Below are 15,665 nucleotides of genomic sequence, written 5' to 3'. Positions count from 1 at the left end.
ATGGTGGAAGGCACTAGGAGCCCCCCTCCATGATTCTTGGTGACCCAGTAAAGTGGCAGGGTGGCTGGTTGCCCAACCACATTGCTTCAATACAAGAATTGTGTGTGTGTGTGGGGGGGGTATTCCAGGAAACCATGCCGGATTCCCTTCTCCCTGGACCTCCACCCCCCCCTCCATTTTCTTAATGAAATGATGGGACTGGGCTGGCAGCTGCTCAGCTGCTTATCTGCACCAGAGACTCTCCCAGGCAGGCATCTGCCCACATTGCTTAAATGTGAGAATAATGGGAGGGGGGTTCCCAGCCTCATTGTTGGGACAGCTCATCCGGGCAGCCACAACTCCCTCCCCCCAGTATTACTGCAGTTCTGCTGCCACTGTGGCAGTGGCAGCTCATCCGGCTTTCCCCTGCTGCTTTCTCCACAATACAGAATGCTGGCAGAGGAGGAGAAACAGCGGCTGGTGCAGGCAAGAGAGTGCTTGGCTGGCCTTGGGTAGAGTCCAAGTGGCTGTGGTGGTTCCCCACCCCACCCCACGGGCAACTGCAGCTTCACTGGTACTGTGGCACTGCCTCCCACAGCCTCCTTCCTAGGTGGGCGAGAGTAGGGCCTGCATGACACCTCTCCCCCAATGCCATTGGCACCAGGCCCTGCACAGGTCCCGGTCCCCACTGCTTCCTTCCCTGGGCTAGTGTGTTTCTAGCTCTCCAGCAACAATGATGGAGAGGGAGCCAAGTACGCATGCTCTGTAAACACTAGTTTGTTAAACCCCCCATGTATTTTTTTCTAACTTTTCAGATTTTTATGTAACTGTGGGGGATGGCAAGATTGCAAGAAAATCTCTTTTGTTCCCAAGTGCCATCAACACATCTGTTTACATGGGAAGCATTTCAGAATCAGATATATGATACCTGAGTGTGCACAGTGGGCAAAGCCTATTTGTGTCATTTATGTTTACAAAGTCAAACTAAAGGGCCATTAGATTGACTACTGTATTATTCCCATTATGCATTTTAACTACAACTCATCTCATACCAAAGAACAGTTTATTAGATCTGATTTTAATTTGTAATGTTTATTTTATTACATTGCATTATTACTCGTAAGCTGCTCTATCCCAAGAGTAAAGGTGAGTTACAAGTATTTAAAATAAATGAAAAACGTCTTTTTTATACCACTGTTCCCTCCTGTAGTTTAAAATCACATTGATACATATCACTAAGAAATAAAACTATGCAGATACGGAAGGTAGTCTGCCCACCTGCCTTTCAAACTGTAGGTAAAAGGGAGCAAAAATCTTCGCTAGATTAATAATTTAGAAGTTTTCCTTATTCAGAACACTTCATAGGTAAAGGGGCACAAAGATTTTCTTTTGATTTAGGGGAAGAACACCTACCAACTAACACAGACACCACAAATCAAGCAACTGTGATAAATCAGGTTTCAGACTGGGTGAAAAAACACATTTGTACAAAGTCTGGGGCATTAATGTAATAATTGGCATTGCTCTGTTTCAACATTTCTTCCACCCTATATTGGATTTCTGCTGGTTTTAAATCTTTGTGAATTTGCATGTGTATTAGGTGTATATTGAAATGTTTTTGAAATTGACTGTACTGACCACACTATGTAATCTACCTTGAGTTTCAGTGAGAAAGGCGGACTATAGATAATGCAAATAAATAACTAGATCAGGACAGGAGCTCAATAAAGATGAAGCATGACCAGTGATCCTAAATAAAAACAGCTGTCATTCCACCTTGGAATCAAAAGGGAACTCCAAATAGATTGTTTTAGTCCAACAGGATAAAATGAAGGCAAATTTACCTGCAGCTTGAAATTCCACTCTAGAGATTTCTAAAGGGACTAACATGCTTCACTCTGTTGCCAATTTAACCTAAATATTTCTCAAAAGAGATGGGAGAAAGAAAACAAAAAGTTTTCACTTACCAAAGCTGTTATGGGAATAGGCTCTCCAAATATTTCAGCATCAACCAATCCAAACATGCAGCTTCAAATAAAAGTTTAATGGTTATTTCTCTCAAGACAATTAACAAAGCTGTAGAAACTTAATATTAATAATTAGCCTACTTACAAGAATATTAGTCACATTTTCCCATCCTCTTATTTTTTTAGACTTGCCTAGATATATATACATAGGTGTGAAAAATATGCCCATTCTATTTTGAATTAGACTTGGGTATGGTTTCTCTTGCCCGTATTGCTTTTTATAGAAATGTACTTTTTGTAAAAGGAAAGTACACACACACACCTTAGACTTAGGCCTTAGTCTTACCTTGTGTCCTTTACTGCAGGAAAAATTGATATTGGAATGGAAAATAACTTGCCAAGAACCACACTCCACTGCAGCTGAAATCACATGCATAAAAAAGGGGTAAAAAGCAATACAGAGTAATTACCACAACAGCTTTGCGTAGCTAACTAGTCATACCTTAAATGGATCAAAAAATGCTGTGGAACTTGCATTTGAATAATCTGTAGCATACACTGCACCTGGATATTGAAAGGAACAAATAAGACTGGATACCCCTCAATGCAAAAGAACATTTCATTGACAAAGTTGAATCTACTTTTGGAAACCTATACATTGCTTTGAACAGGGGTCCCCAAACTTTTTGAGCTTATTGGCACCTTTGAAATTCTGACACACAGTGGTGAGCACAACCACAAAATGGCGAGCAGAGAAGGTACAACCAAGCGCAAAATAGGCACCGCAGAAGGCAAACACCCCCACACCCCACATAAAGGAAATCAAAGTCCAGGGCACATGAAGAGTAATTTTTTAAAAATTGGCAAAGAGGAGTGAGAGAGATTTCCAGGGGCCTATCAGAAGCACTGCTGGGAAGGAGCCCTACCTGGCTCCATCCACATTCTAAAACCACTTGGTAGACACCAAGAACAGGGTCAGTGGATGCTATGGGGCACACAGGCACCATGTTGAGTACCCTGGCTTAGCACATCTGTACAAGAAAGCAACCCCCCCTTCCTCTCTCTCTCTCTCACACACATTCAGGCAGCATATTCCAAGTAATCTTTTTAGAAGGCACCTTTTAAACTTTTAGTAGAGAGATGCACAGCAAATTAACCTGCTTCTACCAACTATTTGTTTACTGCCAAAAGTGTACAACGTCTATAGAGATGACTGCCTCTTTGTCCATAAGGCTATGATCTGAAGTCCAAGTTAGAGATATTAGTTTAATCACATCTCCTGTAATTAAACTGTGATGGGGAGGTGATTTTACATCAACAGGGTTATCTGAACTCCTCCCTCACCCAGTCTCCCTCCAATACTGAAAGTGAACAGTGCTGGAATAAAAGTGCCTTCGATGGTGGACCACAGGGACATGGTTCAGCTTCCCTGCCCCACATACTTCTTTCAATACTAGGCCCTATTCCTCTCTGCACTTTACATGAGAACAAGACAGACACATGATTAAACCAACATGGCTATCACCATAACATCTAGCTCAGCTCTAAGTCAAACAAACTGGACTGTTTTGTAGAAAGGCAGAAGTAGTTAGGAACTAGGAAAGAACTAGTGAAGGAGGAGAAAATACAAGTAAGTGGGTCAAGGCTATACAGTATTTTAAAAGAGAAAAATTCAGGAAAAATTGGTGGTGGTTTGAAATTACAGCTTTCTGCTTTTTTAACTGTAAACTTTGAGTAAGCTTGGCATGCAGTTTTTGTCTCCACTCAGTGTGTACTTTCTGTTTGTTCCCATTCTCACCTTTGGTGAGTTTATATAATAGCCACGTGTCAACTGTCCCAAAACAGCAATTATCATCTTTAATAGCTTGTTCCACCTGAAAATAAACATACCACATTTTATTGTGAGACAAGTATGCAACTTACATCAACAATAAGGTACAACAAAAATTAAATTAGGCGACATTTCTATCTCAAAGGCCAAACTGAGCCATAACTGCGGCTAAGAAAAGAATGTTTAGTTCTTCTGCAGGAGCTTAAAACTGATTTACTGAGCTGTCATACTCTCAAGTTAAAGAAAAAAGAGAGCTGTCTTTATTAGGGCTAATGATGTGGTCCATTCCTGGATTCACAAGCACATGGCAGTTATACAACGGTACCTAACTTGGGGGATGGGATTACCCAAGGCTTTCGCTGCTGCCACAAGGCTGCCCTGAGACTATTCAGCTGAAAGACACAACGACTTCTAATTTCACTGCTCACTCCCACAAAAGAACCATTCTCGACTTGGGGAATAAATTTAGCACAATGCACATGTCAGTTTACAACACAACAATCACTTCAGCAGGCTAGGTTGGACAAAGCACAATATTTCAGTGACAATTACATGACCCATTTAACATATTTTAAAATCCATGTTATTTGAATAATAAGCATTAAACTTTTGTGCCTATCATCAAGAAAGAAGATCCTTTGTCCGAGTAGGTTATTTATTTTATAATAGTCTCAACCTGCCTTCACAGAGTGGGACCCAAGGAGGCTTACAATAAAAGTCACTCTAAACAGATGCAACAAAATAATAACCCACACTGACTATCTCTCATTACATGGCTACGTCAGTCATAGTCCTTCCCCTGAGGCATAAACTCTTTCAGTGCCTTAAGCCCAGAGAAGGTCAGGGCAATATTCAGCACAGAGAACAGCAGGACAACCACTTTACCTACCTCAGGCACATGTTGTAAAACCCAAGCCAGCCTTAAAGAGATATGTTGAGTTGTGAAAGTAAGTGTACTTGCTATCAAAAAGAGTTCAATCCGAGTGAAAAAGTGAAGCAGTGAAGAGACGCCATGGACTGCCTGTTCCAAACAAACAATACTTGTATAAATATTTGGCACTCTTCTGCAGTGTTTTGGTCAAAAAGATTGCTTTAAAATTACCCAAATACATCATTTATGTGAAGAAAGCAGTTGCACTCAATGAAAATATACATAACACAACTAGGATTGCAACTCCCACCTCCAACTGTCATCTCCCCATACCGCTCATCTGGCTAGCAGGGGAGAAAGGTATGGGGAGGCAGTCTGGAGCACATGGCAAAATGGCACGTGTTCCACGGGGCTTTTAAGGACATTACTTCCAGTTTAAGCTGGAAGCAACAGGGTCATAGCAGGGCGATGCTTTAGGAATCGTCCCAAAATATATAGGAAACACTATATTTTGAGCCAGTTTCTAAAGAACGGGCCCCACTGAGACACCATCGCTTTTAGTTTAAACTGGAAGTGACATCATAGTAAGTCCCATAGAGTGCGTGTACTAAGTGCACGCATGCAGAGGAGAAGAAAACCCTGCCTCCTGCCAGACACCCACAACCTCCCCACCCATCCAGAAGAATGGTATACAAATGAATGGTTATATTATTACCATGCATCTGAAATTAATAAGCAAAATTTACAGGGTAATTACCAAATTCTACAACCAATTGAACACAAAAAAATCCACTCTTTGGTTTCCAGGAAATGTTGCCAAAAGTATATTACTTTTAACAATTCCTTCTTCCCCCCACCAACACTTAGAATTAAAGAACAAAGTCTTTTGAGCGTATGAACAGCCCAGGAATTTACCTGAGCTGCGCTCAGCTGCAGTTCTTTGACTCCAAAGGGGGGAAAAAATCGACTCCTGGTTCCCCGCACTCACCCCCAATGTCCCTCCATCCTTCCTTCTGCCCAATTTTCCCACTGAAACAAGTTTTTTTGTTGGCCTAGCTCTTGTTAATTTACCAGCACAGGGAGGGTAGACCTGTTGGAAGATACCCTGCATATATTTTTATCCTGGTGTGAGAATGGGATCTACAGGAATTCCACAGCATGGCCCAAGGAGGAGTCTGAGGGATACAAATGTACCTTCACACGCTTTCTTACACCCATCCTTGCAGAGCAGCAGTAAATGCATGTGTATACCCTCACCCTCATTAAGAAAGATCTATTCCAGGATTTTACAAGGTCAGCCGCCCTCCGATCTTGCCAGCTTATGAAATTATGAAACGGTTTCCCTGTTTCCCTGAAAAAAAACAAAACAGAGAGCTGATTGTTTAAGCACTACTCACGGCTGAGGCAGGCCAATATGCTTACCACCACACTGCAGAGTGAGGGTTTGAGGTAAAGCTGAGGCCAAGATGTTGGCTCAGTTAAAATACCCCCAATCCAGTTCATGGCTAAGTTTGTACTTTAATCCACAGACTTGCCAGTCTGTGCCAGACTATGCCAGTTTTGCAGACTATGCTACTCCAATCCTTCACAAATCTACATTAAGAACTAGGAAACTTAATTAGAAAAGAATACATCTGTTTTCTTACTTCTGAATATCTTAAAACAATTAAGTCCTAAGCACTAATTTCTCAAACAACTGCAGAAAAAGCTGGGAAGTTTAGCTGGGTCCTTTCTGGCTCCCCAATCAATCCCCCTTGCTATCTGGTTTAGTCTCACACATGAGAGAACTCCTTGCAATACATATTCACGTAAGTACAAATTTCAATTAAGAAGTTTGTTCAAGATAAGGGGAAGGGGGTCAAAGGCAGAAAATAAAGAAGTTTTAAATCTTTCTTTCTTACACACTTGAGAATGTAGGCAGGTTCTAATTCTATACCAACATACCACATATAATTTTATACTCATTCTAAGGCAGCTAACACATTTTTCAGAGACAAATCATTTTGAACACTGGGGCTTGGGGAAAAGGGGGTCAAGAATGGAGCTCAGTGGATGAGTTTCCAGAGATGTTTCCGGCCTTAGATTATAATGATGTAATCAGGGCATGTATTTTCTCATAAACAAGCATGTTTATCAGGCACTACCTTTGGGAGCATGATAACTGGGAAATGTCTTGTTGATAGTGGGACAAACAGGTAATTAATTCATCTTAAGCAGAGCTAGACAGGAGAAATTAACAAGACAAATGAATTCCAGAGGGGAGGCCATTTTTAGTTTGTTGCAGTGAAATTAAATGGCAGTGTAGTGGCACCTTAAAGACTAATGCCAGCATAAACTTTTGTGAGTCAGGGCTCACTTCTTCAGATGCAAAAAAGACAGAATATTGTCAAGACAGAAAACTCTTTTACGTTAACCAGAACCACTCCTGTTGCCAAGAGTCTAAGAGTTACAAAATGGGTGAAAAATATGCATATAGACAATTCCAGAGGGTCACTTTAAAGAGTCTTGTGTTACCTTAAAGACTAAAGTGCAAACAGTGGAGGAGAGGGAGGGAAGCTTTTACATTCTGAAGCCAGAGTGCCCAGCCTCCCAAGACACCCAGGAATATACAGGCTTGGATACCAAGCCTTGCTTACATTTGCACCCCTCTTTGTCCATTGTGGAGCGAGTCCCTCATTCCCTTCCCCCAGCAGTCCTACTCAACTCTAGAAAAGTTTAATCCTGGGATTGCAAGACTCCCATGGTCCTGGCCATGAGGGCCAGGAATCTGGGATGAAGGGGCCAAAAGCTGCATTGCTGGAAAAGACAGGGAGTTTTCATCCTCTTCCCATCCCTACTCTATTAACATGGAAGCCCCTTGAGTTGGCTGATGCAATTCCCCCTTAGTCAAGACAACGCCTCCAATGTAAGCCAAGGACTAGACTCTATGTATGTATTTGCTACCCGAGATATCCTCCAGCAGTATGAGGAAAGTATGCATGCACAAAGCTCAATCCAGGGCTTGAGCTGAGCTTTGGGAAACACAGCAAGTCTTTTTGGCCACCTGAAATTTCTTATCTTATACAAAATCACATATAAAAACCACAGAGTAGCAAATAAATTATTCTATCACAGTCTATGTAGGTGGCAGTCTATATTTTAAAACAGCTTTTTAACAGGTGGGTCATCTAATAGTAAATAAATGAGTAGGAAGCTCCTATCCCTGCAGAACTACTGGCACACACACACCATTAAAGATGCATTATGCCCTGCCTGTAACCATGACTGCATTGAAAACCTGTATTTTATAGTTGCCATTTCCATCTGGTTTCATATTAGTATTTATAACTATGTATGCTATGCAAGAGGTTCCAAAGAAAAGACAAGAAGAGATGTTTGTTGCAGATTTTCCGGACTGTATAGCCGTGGTCTTGGCATTGTAGTTCCTGATGTTTTGCCAGCAGCTGTGGCTGGCATCTTCAGAGGTGTAGCACCAAAAGACAGAGATCTCTCAGTGTGACACTGAGAGATCTCTGTCAGGAACTACAATGCCAAGACCATGGCTATACAGCCCGGAAAATCCTCAACAACCATCGTTCTCGGGCCGTGAAAGACTTCGACGACAAGAAGAGATGTTCAATTCTTGAACACTATGTTTCTTTAACATCTATGACCAGATCAGAACAAATAACTTTATTGCTTCAGCACAGCCATAGCAATCAACAAAACACAGAAACAAGAAAATTACAATAATATTAATACCAAATTACAGTATCAATACAAACTATCATATAAATTAATCAATGAAACAATACAAATTAACATAACCTTGTCAATAAATCTAAATTCATAGAATCTGATAGGGGAATTTTTTAATACTACTCTGCTGCAAATTATAAGTTCCCCTACTACCACTTACCCAAATATATTCAAGTCACCAAACACAGTGATAACAAGTTTGCCAATAAAACCCAAATGCATACTCTCACTAGGGTATAAGCATAAAGACCAGTTATATCAGAGGACCTTATATACCCTTAAAGCTGACTGTTTACCGAATAATTGCTAATTGTTTACAGAATAAAAGCTCAAGAGGGTTAATACAAACATCCCTTCAGAATTACATTTTCCAGGATACACGGCACCCAACAGCCTGATTGACTGGGCAGTCAGATCTCACTGTAATATAAACACCTCAATGCTGAAGTCATACTTTTGTTATGGGTTCGAAATGCTTCTGGAAAGTAACACATTCAAGGTTAAGATCTTAGTTATGGAATGAAAACAATGAAAAATATTTACAGTTGAAAGAAACTTTCTCGCCTCACTGCAAGACTGAGCTGACCTGTACTTCAGTCTCTACAGTGAAGGAGAAAGAATCTGCCTACCAAGGCAAATTTGCCTCTTGTGTGTGTGTTTTGCCTGAATATGCTCATACATAGATTCTAGAAAAGGGGTCCTAAAAACCCCTTAACAGAATACATACAATCATATATGATATAAATCCTAGCATTTATTTAAATATAATTTACTTCAATAATCTTAACTATATTTTGTAACTGATGCGACAAACTTTGCCACTTGCATTGTGATGCATCTGTCCTTATCTGTCAGTAACACAACAAATTTATTTTGCTCTGACCTCCCTGGCAAACGTAAAATATTTCTAAGGTACTTCTCCCAAATAGTTACAAATCTTGGACATTGAAACATAACATGAGCTAGATCTTCAATGGCTCTATGGTCACAGGGGCACATTCAATCAACAAATGGAATCTTATTGTAGCAGCCCTTCACTACTGCCAATTGTAATATACCCATCCGAGCCTTAGTAAATGCCTTTCTATATTCTGTGACCATTAGGTCATCAAGGTAAATCAGGAAAATATATGTTTATATAAAGTGGCTGAACTCACGGAACTAATCCATGACCTACTTATGCACTTATGTCCAATAATCTTCGTTTAATTAAATGTCTAGCAACTACGTGATCAAAACACCTTAAATATTCTTCGGATAACCCCAGTTTAGCCAGTAAATATAGTAGATGTGATCTCCATGATATATCTTTCATCTCTTCATATGCCATTGTTACTAGAAGCAATGCTTGGGAGAAAAAGATGTTCAGCCAGAAATATGTAACAGAACTCCACTGGAAACCCCATGGCAGTGGCGGGCCAAGGCTTAGGATTGCACTTCCCAATACAATTTCTACTAAATTAATGACTGGCCATTATTTGACAGCTCAGTTAACATTGTACTTTTTGCCCCTTACATACCTGTTCCACGTAAGGAAAGTTGCACGGTGTGTCGCAACTCCTAGTGCAGAAATCTGATTCATTTTAATTCCTGCAGCTAGAAGACAAAAATTTGGAACAATAATCAGTGAACTTCACAGAACCAATGTAATATAGTAAGTTCTTCATTTAGTCTTATTCACAAAGAATTTAGTCTTATTCACAAAGAATTTAGCCGGAAAGGACTTCAGCAGACCGTGAGAAAAGGGTTCCCTCCTCGACTTTCCCCACCCCAGCTCAAAATCATGGTAAAGGCTACTTTTCATTTAAAAAATAAAGCTTCGTAATGTGGTTTGCTTCTAAATGTGCTTAGGAGTGCAGCCTTGGGTAGTATTTTAGAAGTCTTTGAATGAGAACTGAGGAAACCCAACGACTAGTAACTATTTTTAGTACCTTCAGCAGAGGTTCACCATGCCCTGAATTGGCATATCAGGAGGTGGTGTTCTTTTCCAGAGTTACCACAAAAACATCTGTAACCAACATTTTGCTATACAAAATTCTAACAGGTTTCTAGTTTAGGGTTTTTTGTTTTTTTTTACTAGCTGGGGATTCCAGAGAACCTGTAGTGGTTCTGCAACAAAGAGTGTGCAACACTAGGATTTGATGATGACTTCTAAAACCCCTTGGTGGGTTCTGATTCTGTTTCCTCGATATAACATCTGTTTTTCATACTGGCTGACTTAAACATGTTTTATAGAGCTCTGAGGCTGTTATAAAAGGTCACAATTATATCGCTCAAGAGTTAACAAGCACTTCCACTGGCTTAAGAAGCAAAAGGGGATAGTCTTGCCCCCCTTCTCATTGTCACTGCAACTAACCATGAAACATGACCTTTTGTTCATATGAATTCTCCAACCACAGGGATTGCCTTTACGAGATTATGAGGGGAGGGACGGTCAGAGAAGGGAGACGTACAAAAATGTGACTCTGCCTCCTTTGCCAGTGGTACATAGGATTTTAAGGGACACTAAAGTTTATAGTTACCTTGAACTGCCTCTTTTACCACTCCAACAAACTGTGTCCACAGACTTTCAGGGTCCAGTTCAACCCAACCAGGCTGAGGATGAAGTACTTCTACCTAACCACAGAAAGCACATGCTCATCAAAATAGGCAGACATAAAACCACAAGAGTTAGTGTCTTGCTAGCCTCATAGTAAATGTCTTTTCTTATATTACAGAATTCCTTCACAGAAGACATTTCTCTTTATTTTAAAACATTTTATAATGAACAATATCTAGTTATTGAGAAACCTTGATCTGGACAGCTAACCTGATCTAATCAGATCTCTTAGCTTCTAAGAAGGGTCAACCATCTTGAGAGACCACCAAGAAAGTCGAGGGTTGCTACACAGAGGCAGGCAATGGCAAACCACCTCTGAATATCTCTTGGCTTGAAAACCCTACAGGACTTTGCAACTTTTCAACAACAACAAAAAAGTTAATGAGTAATTTATGTGCAATAGATTACCACACAGGAAGTTGGCACATACAAGGGTCTGAACGTATGTGACAATTTATTTTGGTACTTCTAACTAAACGTGGACTCAAAATGGCTTACAATATAAGAAAACAACAAGGCATCAAATATAATAAAGCTACTCTTAGTTAACAATCTAATCCAAAGAAGAAAGGATTACTGCAGGTGGTAAAAGTTCTGGCCTTGGCAGCAATTTACAGCCAGGTTACCAGTGAACCTTTGTATTTAAAAAAAGAGCCTTCCATGCCAGATTATACTCTCATATTCTTGAAGCAAATTAAAACATCAATGTATTTTGCACTTTAATTGTATTTTTAATTTGAAGGGCTTGAATACACTCCTGTTGCATATCCACTGGAGAAGAAAAGACACCTGGAACAGATTGTGTTCCTCACATTTACAAAATAAACTACTTAGTATTTAGAAGTTTTATTTAGCTACAAAACAGGGTATTTCAACTTCAATCAGAGAAGAGACGACAGTGAGCAATGTTAAAAGAACAAAAGTTTTGTTGGACTCCGAAAAAGTATAAGAGAGAAAACAATACAAATCAGAAGTTTCAGAGAAAGCACACTATATTTATAAATATTTATATATGGGTGGTTGTCCTCAATTACTTTTTAAAACTATCTGATCCCAACATAAAATTAGAAGGCATTTTATAACTCATTCAAATTGTTCTAGATGATTAACATTGTTCCAAAATGTGTTAATATACTTCATTATTGAAGAATGTAATTGTTTTTAAATCCTTTGTTTCAGAATAACTAATACCCAGGCTTCTAAAGTTAAAACAACAATGGAATATGGAGTGGAAACCAAAAATTAATAATTACACATTTAAAAAAATTAAATTACATTCCAGTTCTTGATTGTCATCATAAATAGCTTCACTACAGGTTGGTCTGAAGCAACAGTCGAGGGTATAACTTTTGTCAGTCTTACAGAATTCTAGAAGAAAATGAATGCTATATAAAGTTGATTTTTTGCCAGCGAGACAAAATGCTGGATTGAGATTTTGCCCACTTCCAGTTCTTTAATTAAATCAGATGACACAGTGGTTCACATCCCAACTGAACTGGCTTTCTTTGGTCAGTAAACTAAGAATTAGAAATGAAGGATGTACGGATTGCCCAAACTTTCTGGATAAAGGATTTTAAAAACTACTAACGTCATATGATTGTTGCCAAGAAGAGTAAGATGAAAACACTCTTCAGTTAATGTGTCCCATAAGATATTATTCTAGCTATGGATTACATAGGAACCCTCAACTGTGGGAATGCATGGGCCCACCAGGAGACCCTTAGGCTAGCCTGGATAGTATAGAGAACCTGACTATATGAATACACTTTCTCCATGAGGGAGGCTGTACATGCAGCTTCTATGATTTGTGCAATTTCATCAGTAGGATGGGCTCACACATCTTGTGATCTCACACAACCCCAGAAGCTGAGCTGTGAGCAATTGTATGGGGCTGCTGGCACCATGAACTGGCCTTATGGCATAGCAATCCTTAAAATGTTAAGTCATTCCTAAGTCCTTGCCTTTAAAATTTTGAATTCTTTAAGAGAAGGAAGAGAGTTAAATTCTAGCAAGTTACGCCTTCTGCACAGCTGGCCTACATGAATGACAATAATGAGGAAAAGACGACAATGCAGGCAACATTATACTACGTTCTCTGTATCAATACTGGCAACTGGAAGTGTGAGAAAAATCTTTTCTTTGAGAAACCCAAATCCCTATCCAGCAAGTTATTGTCCAAATAAACCTTGGGATCAGAAATCAGATTAAAGTGAAGTATGATACTGTTATTATACAAATTAGGGACTTCTACTTTGGGATGGAATTATTTGAATCAACATATTCTATTGCATCTTGAGAGCTGTTCTTGGCTTGCACTAAATAAATGAATATAACAAATGAAAGATTAAATATTGGGATCAGATCTCCCAATGATTTTAAAAGAAAAAAACACTTTAAAATAGCATTCAAAACCTGTTAATAGCCTGCACAGGATTTTTTTTTTTCAGGGAATGCATGCGGGTACAGAGTACCATCACCTCTTGGGCATTCAGGACTTGGGCTGAAAGGTGTGAACATCACTGAGTACTGGCACTTTTTTTTCTTTAAAGGAAAAAAAAAGAGGAAAGAAGTAGTGAGTCTGCAGCAGAAACAAGGACAAGCAGAATTGAGCTACAGGCATATATTACCACAGGTCTAGCAGCAACTGTTGGGTCTGCTCTGATCAGGAAGTAGCATGGACGAAGTAAGTGCTACCTGCCTTGGGCCCCGCAATGCTCAGAAGAAAAGTAACGTGTAACCATTCTAAATAAATCAATACATACATTCAAATAATTAGAATATTTCTTTTTGGATTAAAATATTTGTTTTAGTTGTTCTAAATTTGCTTTTAGATTACAATCTTTTTGTAAAGAATGTAAAACTTTCCATCAGGTATTTGGTTAAAAGTCTCTGTAGTTACACTATTGTGTATGTGTGTGTACAGTTCAAATTGTTGATTTGATTAGTATGATTTTACAATATTGTTAACAACTTTCTACACTTTAGACAGACAGACAGACAGACGGATAGACAGCACACGTGTGAAAGTGTTCAGATTGTTCATTTGATTAATTGTTAACAACTTTGATTACAGGAAAACCATCCTTAAAATATTTTAAAACTAAGCAATTTGCAAGTAACATTTAAAGGCTGGTCAGTTTGCCAAGCTGCTTCTCCCCCTTCTTCCTGCTACTTTGGGCTTACACCTTAGTTTCTCCGAATGGAAAACATAGCATAGGATTATGGTTATAGCAAGCTGGTTTACTTCATAATCTTCCTAACTAATATACTGACTAGAGCATAAATCTGGAAATCCTTGCAAGTGAACCTAGTGAGCATCATGCCATGCATTACACCGCTCTCTTGGAAACAACTGCTACGCAAGTAGGCAATGGCATAGCTGATAGACTAACTAGGTCCTGAGAGATCAGATGTTTATCTTAATACATCACTCTGCATCCTCAAGCAAAACACACAAAACATCAAGGAATATCTTCATGCACTCGTGGTTTACTGCCCTAGTTTTGGATCAGAGTGTACAAACCACAAGTGTCCGTGGGAAGTACATTAGGCGACATCCAGGTGCAGTCTTTGCACATTTTCTTCCAGGGCTCTGTCACCCACGCGGATCCCAACCATTCCTTCCTCCCTCCCACTGTGCAAGCTCTTCGGGATCAGCAAAACAAATTGGGAGAGGCTGAAGATACAGATTCCCAGTACACGATGCTTCATCACTCATCGCCTGCTGAGGAGAGCGGCGACGGCAAGCCCATTCTCTACGCCAGGCAAGGCTCGCGGGACAACAATGTATCGGGAGCCTTCCTGATTAAGCAGCTGGCGAGCCCAAAGCAGAACTTCTTCCGGCTCTAAGGAAAACAGAAAGTGCCTCTAGAAAGACGAGGGCAGCGGGGTCTGCATTAGGAAAGAAGGGGCAAGACCCCGAACTGTGCGCGTCGGTCTCGACCTGAAAGGGCAGTGGGAAAGGGAGGACCCTCGCGACACAGGGGTGCGAAACAGGGTGATCTGTGGGAAGAATTTCTCCAGGCAGGATAACCACCACCGTGAGATTTCTTTAAAGAGGAAAACACCAGTTATGGGTTAGTTTTCTAACAGGCTCTCCGGTGGGGTCCTAAAGAAAAACCGATTCCTCCCTTCCGCCCAGCAAAACCAAGCCAGCTCTGCTCCTCCGCTCACCTGTTTGGCGCTGGCGCCTTTGACCGCGGCCCCTTTATCGTAAACATGACACCGTATGACGGTGCTGCCCACGTCTACACCAAGCACATACTGAGCTGGGGCCCCCACAGAGACCATGGCGGCGGCGGCAGGGTCAGCCACATTTCCCTCCAGCGCCTCGGCAGCGTTCAATTTCATCCCCATCGCCTCTCGAGCACTCGCTTCCCCAGCGGCGCGCACAGCCTGCAACAAACACCCCGCCCCCTTGCAGCACAGACAGCTCACTACGCCGACTATCCGCCACCAGGGGCGGACTGGGCAGAGAAGGGAAGGGACGGAGGAGCCCTACCAAATTTATTGGCGTCGACAGCCGGAGTGACAGCGAGAAAGCCAATGGAAAGGGCCGGGCTTTAGTCACTGTGCGGGGGCGCAAAACAATGTGCCTGTGTAGCCCTTCCGAAAGAGCCTGGGAGAGGAAACAAAACGGGCAGTATTTTCTGCTCGTCTTCGGAGCTTCTGATAAACACA

General features: G+C 40.7%; 1 protein-coding gene across 1 annotated transcript in view; it reads right to left on the bottom strand.

The window, feature by feature from the left end:
• The window catches only part of GK5 (glycerol kinase 5), a 28,782-nt gene extending 13,429 nt beyond the window's left edge, over positions 1 to 15,353 (bottom strand). The window contains exons 1-9 of the mRNA XM_054983686.1: positions 15,159 to 15,353; positions 10,909 to 11,002; positions 9,907 to 9,982; positions 5,906 to 5,999; positions 4,667 to 4,798; positions 3,745 to 3,820; positions 2,449 to 2,510; positions 2,293 to 2,366; positions 1,947 to 2,007 (exon numbers count right to left, since the gene is read on the bottom strand). Coding sequence (XP_054839661.1) covers positions 1,947 to 2,007; positions 2,293 to 2,366; positions 2,449 to 2,510; positions 3,745 to 3,820; positions 4,667 to 4,798; positions 5,906 to 5,999; positions 9,907 to 9,982; positions 10,909 to 11,002; positions 15,159 to 15,341 — 852 coding nt within the window. The 5' untranslated portion in view covers positions 15,342 to 15,353. The remainder of the gene's footprint in view (positions 1 to 1,946; positions 2,008 to 2,292; positions 2,367 to 2,448; positions 2,511 to 3,744; positions 3,821 to 4,666; positions 4,799 to 5,905; positions 6,000 to 9,906; positions 9,983 to 10,908; positions 11,003 to 15,158) is intronic.
• Between the last annotated feature and the right edge of the window lie 312 nt (positions 15,354 to 15,665).

This window comes from Eublepharis macularius, chromosome 6, assembly GCF_028583425.1.
Source record: "Eublepharis macularius isolate TG4126 chromosome 6, MPM_Emac_v1.0, whole genome shotgun sequence".
Classification (NCBI taxonomy): Eukaryota; Metazoa; Chordata; class Lepidosauria; order Squamata; family Eublepharidae; genus Eublepharis; species Eublepharis macularius.
Note: the sequence above shows the minus strand (reverse complement) of the source record. Positions and strands in the feature narration are given on the sequence as shown.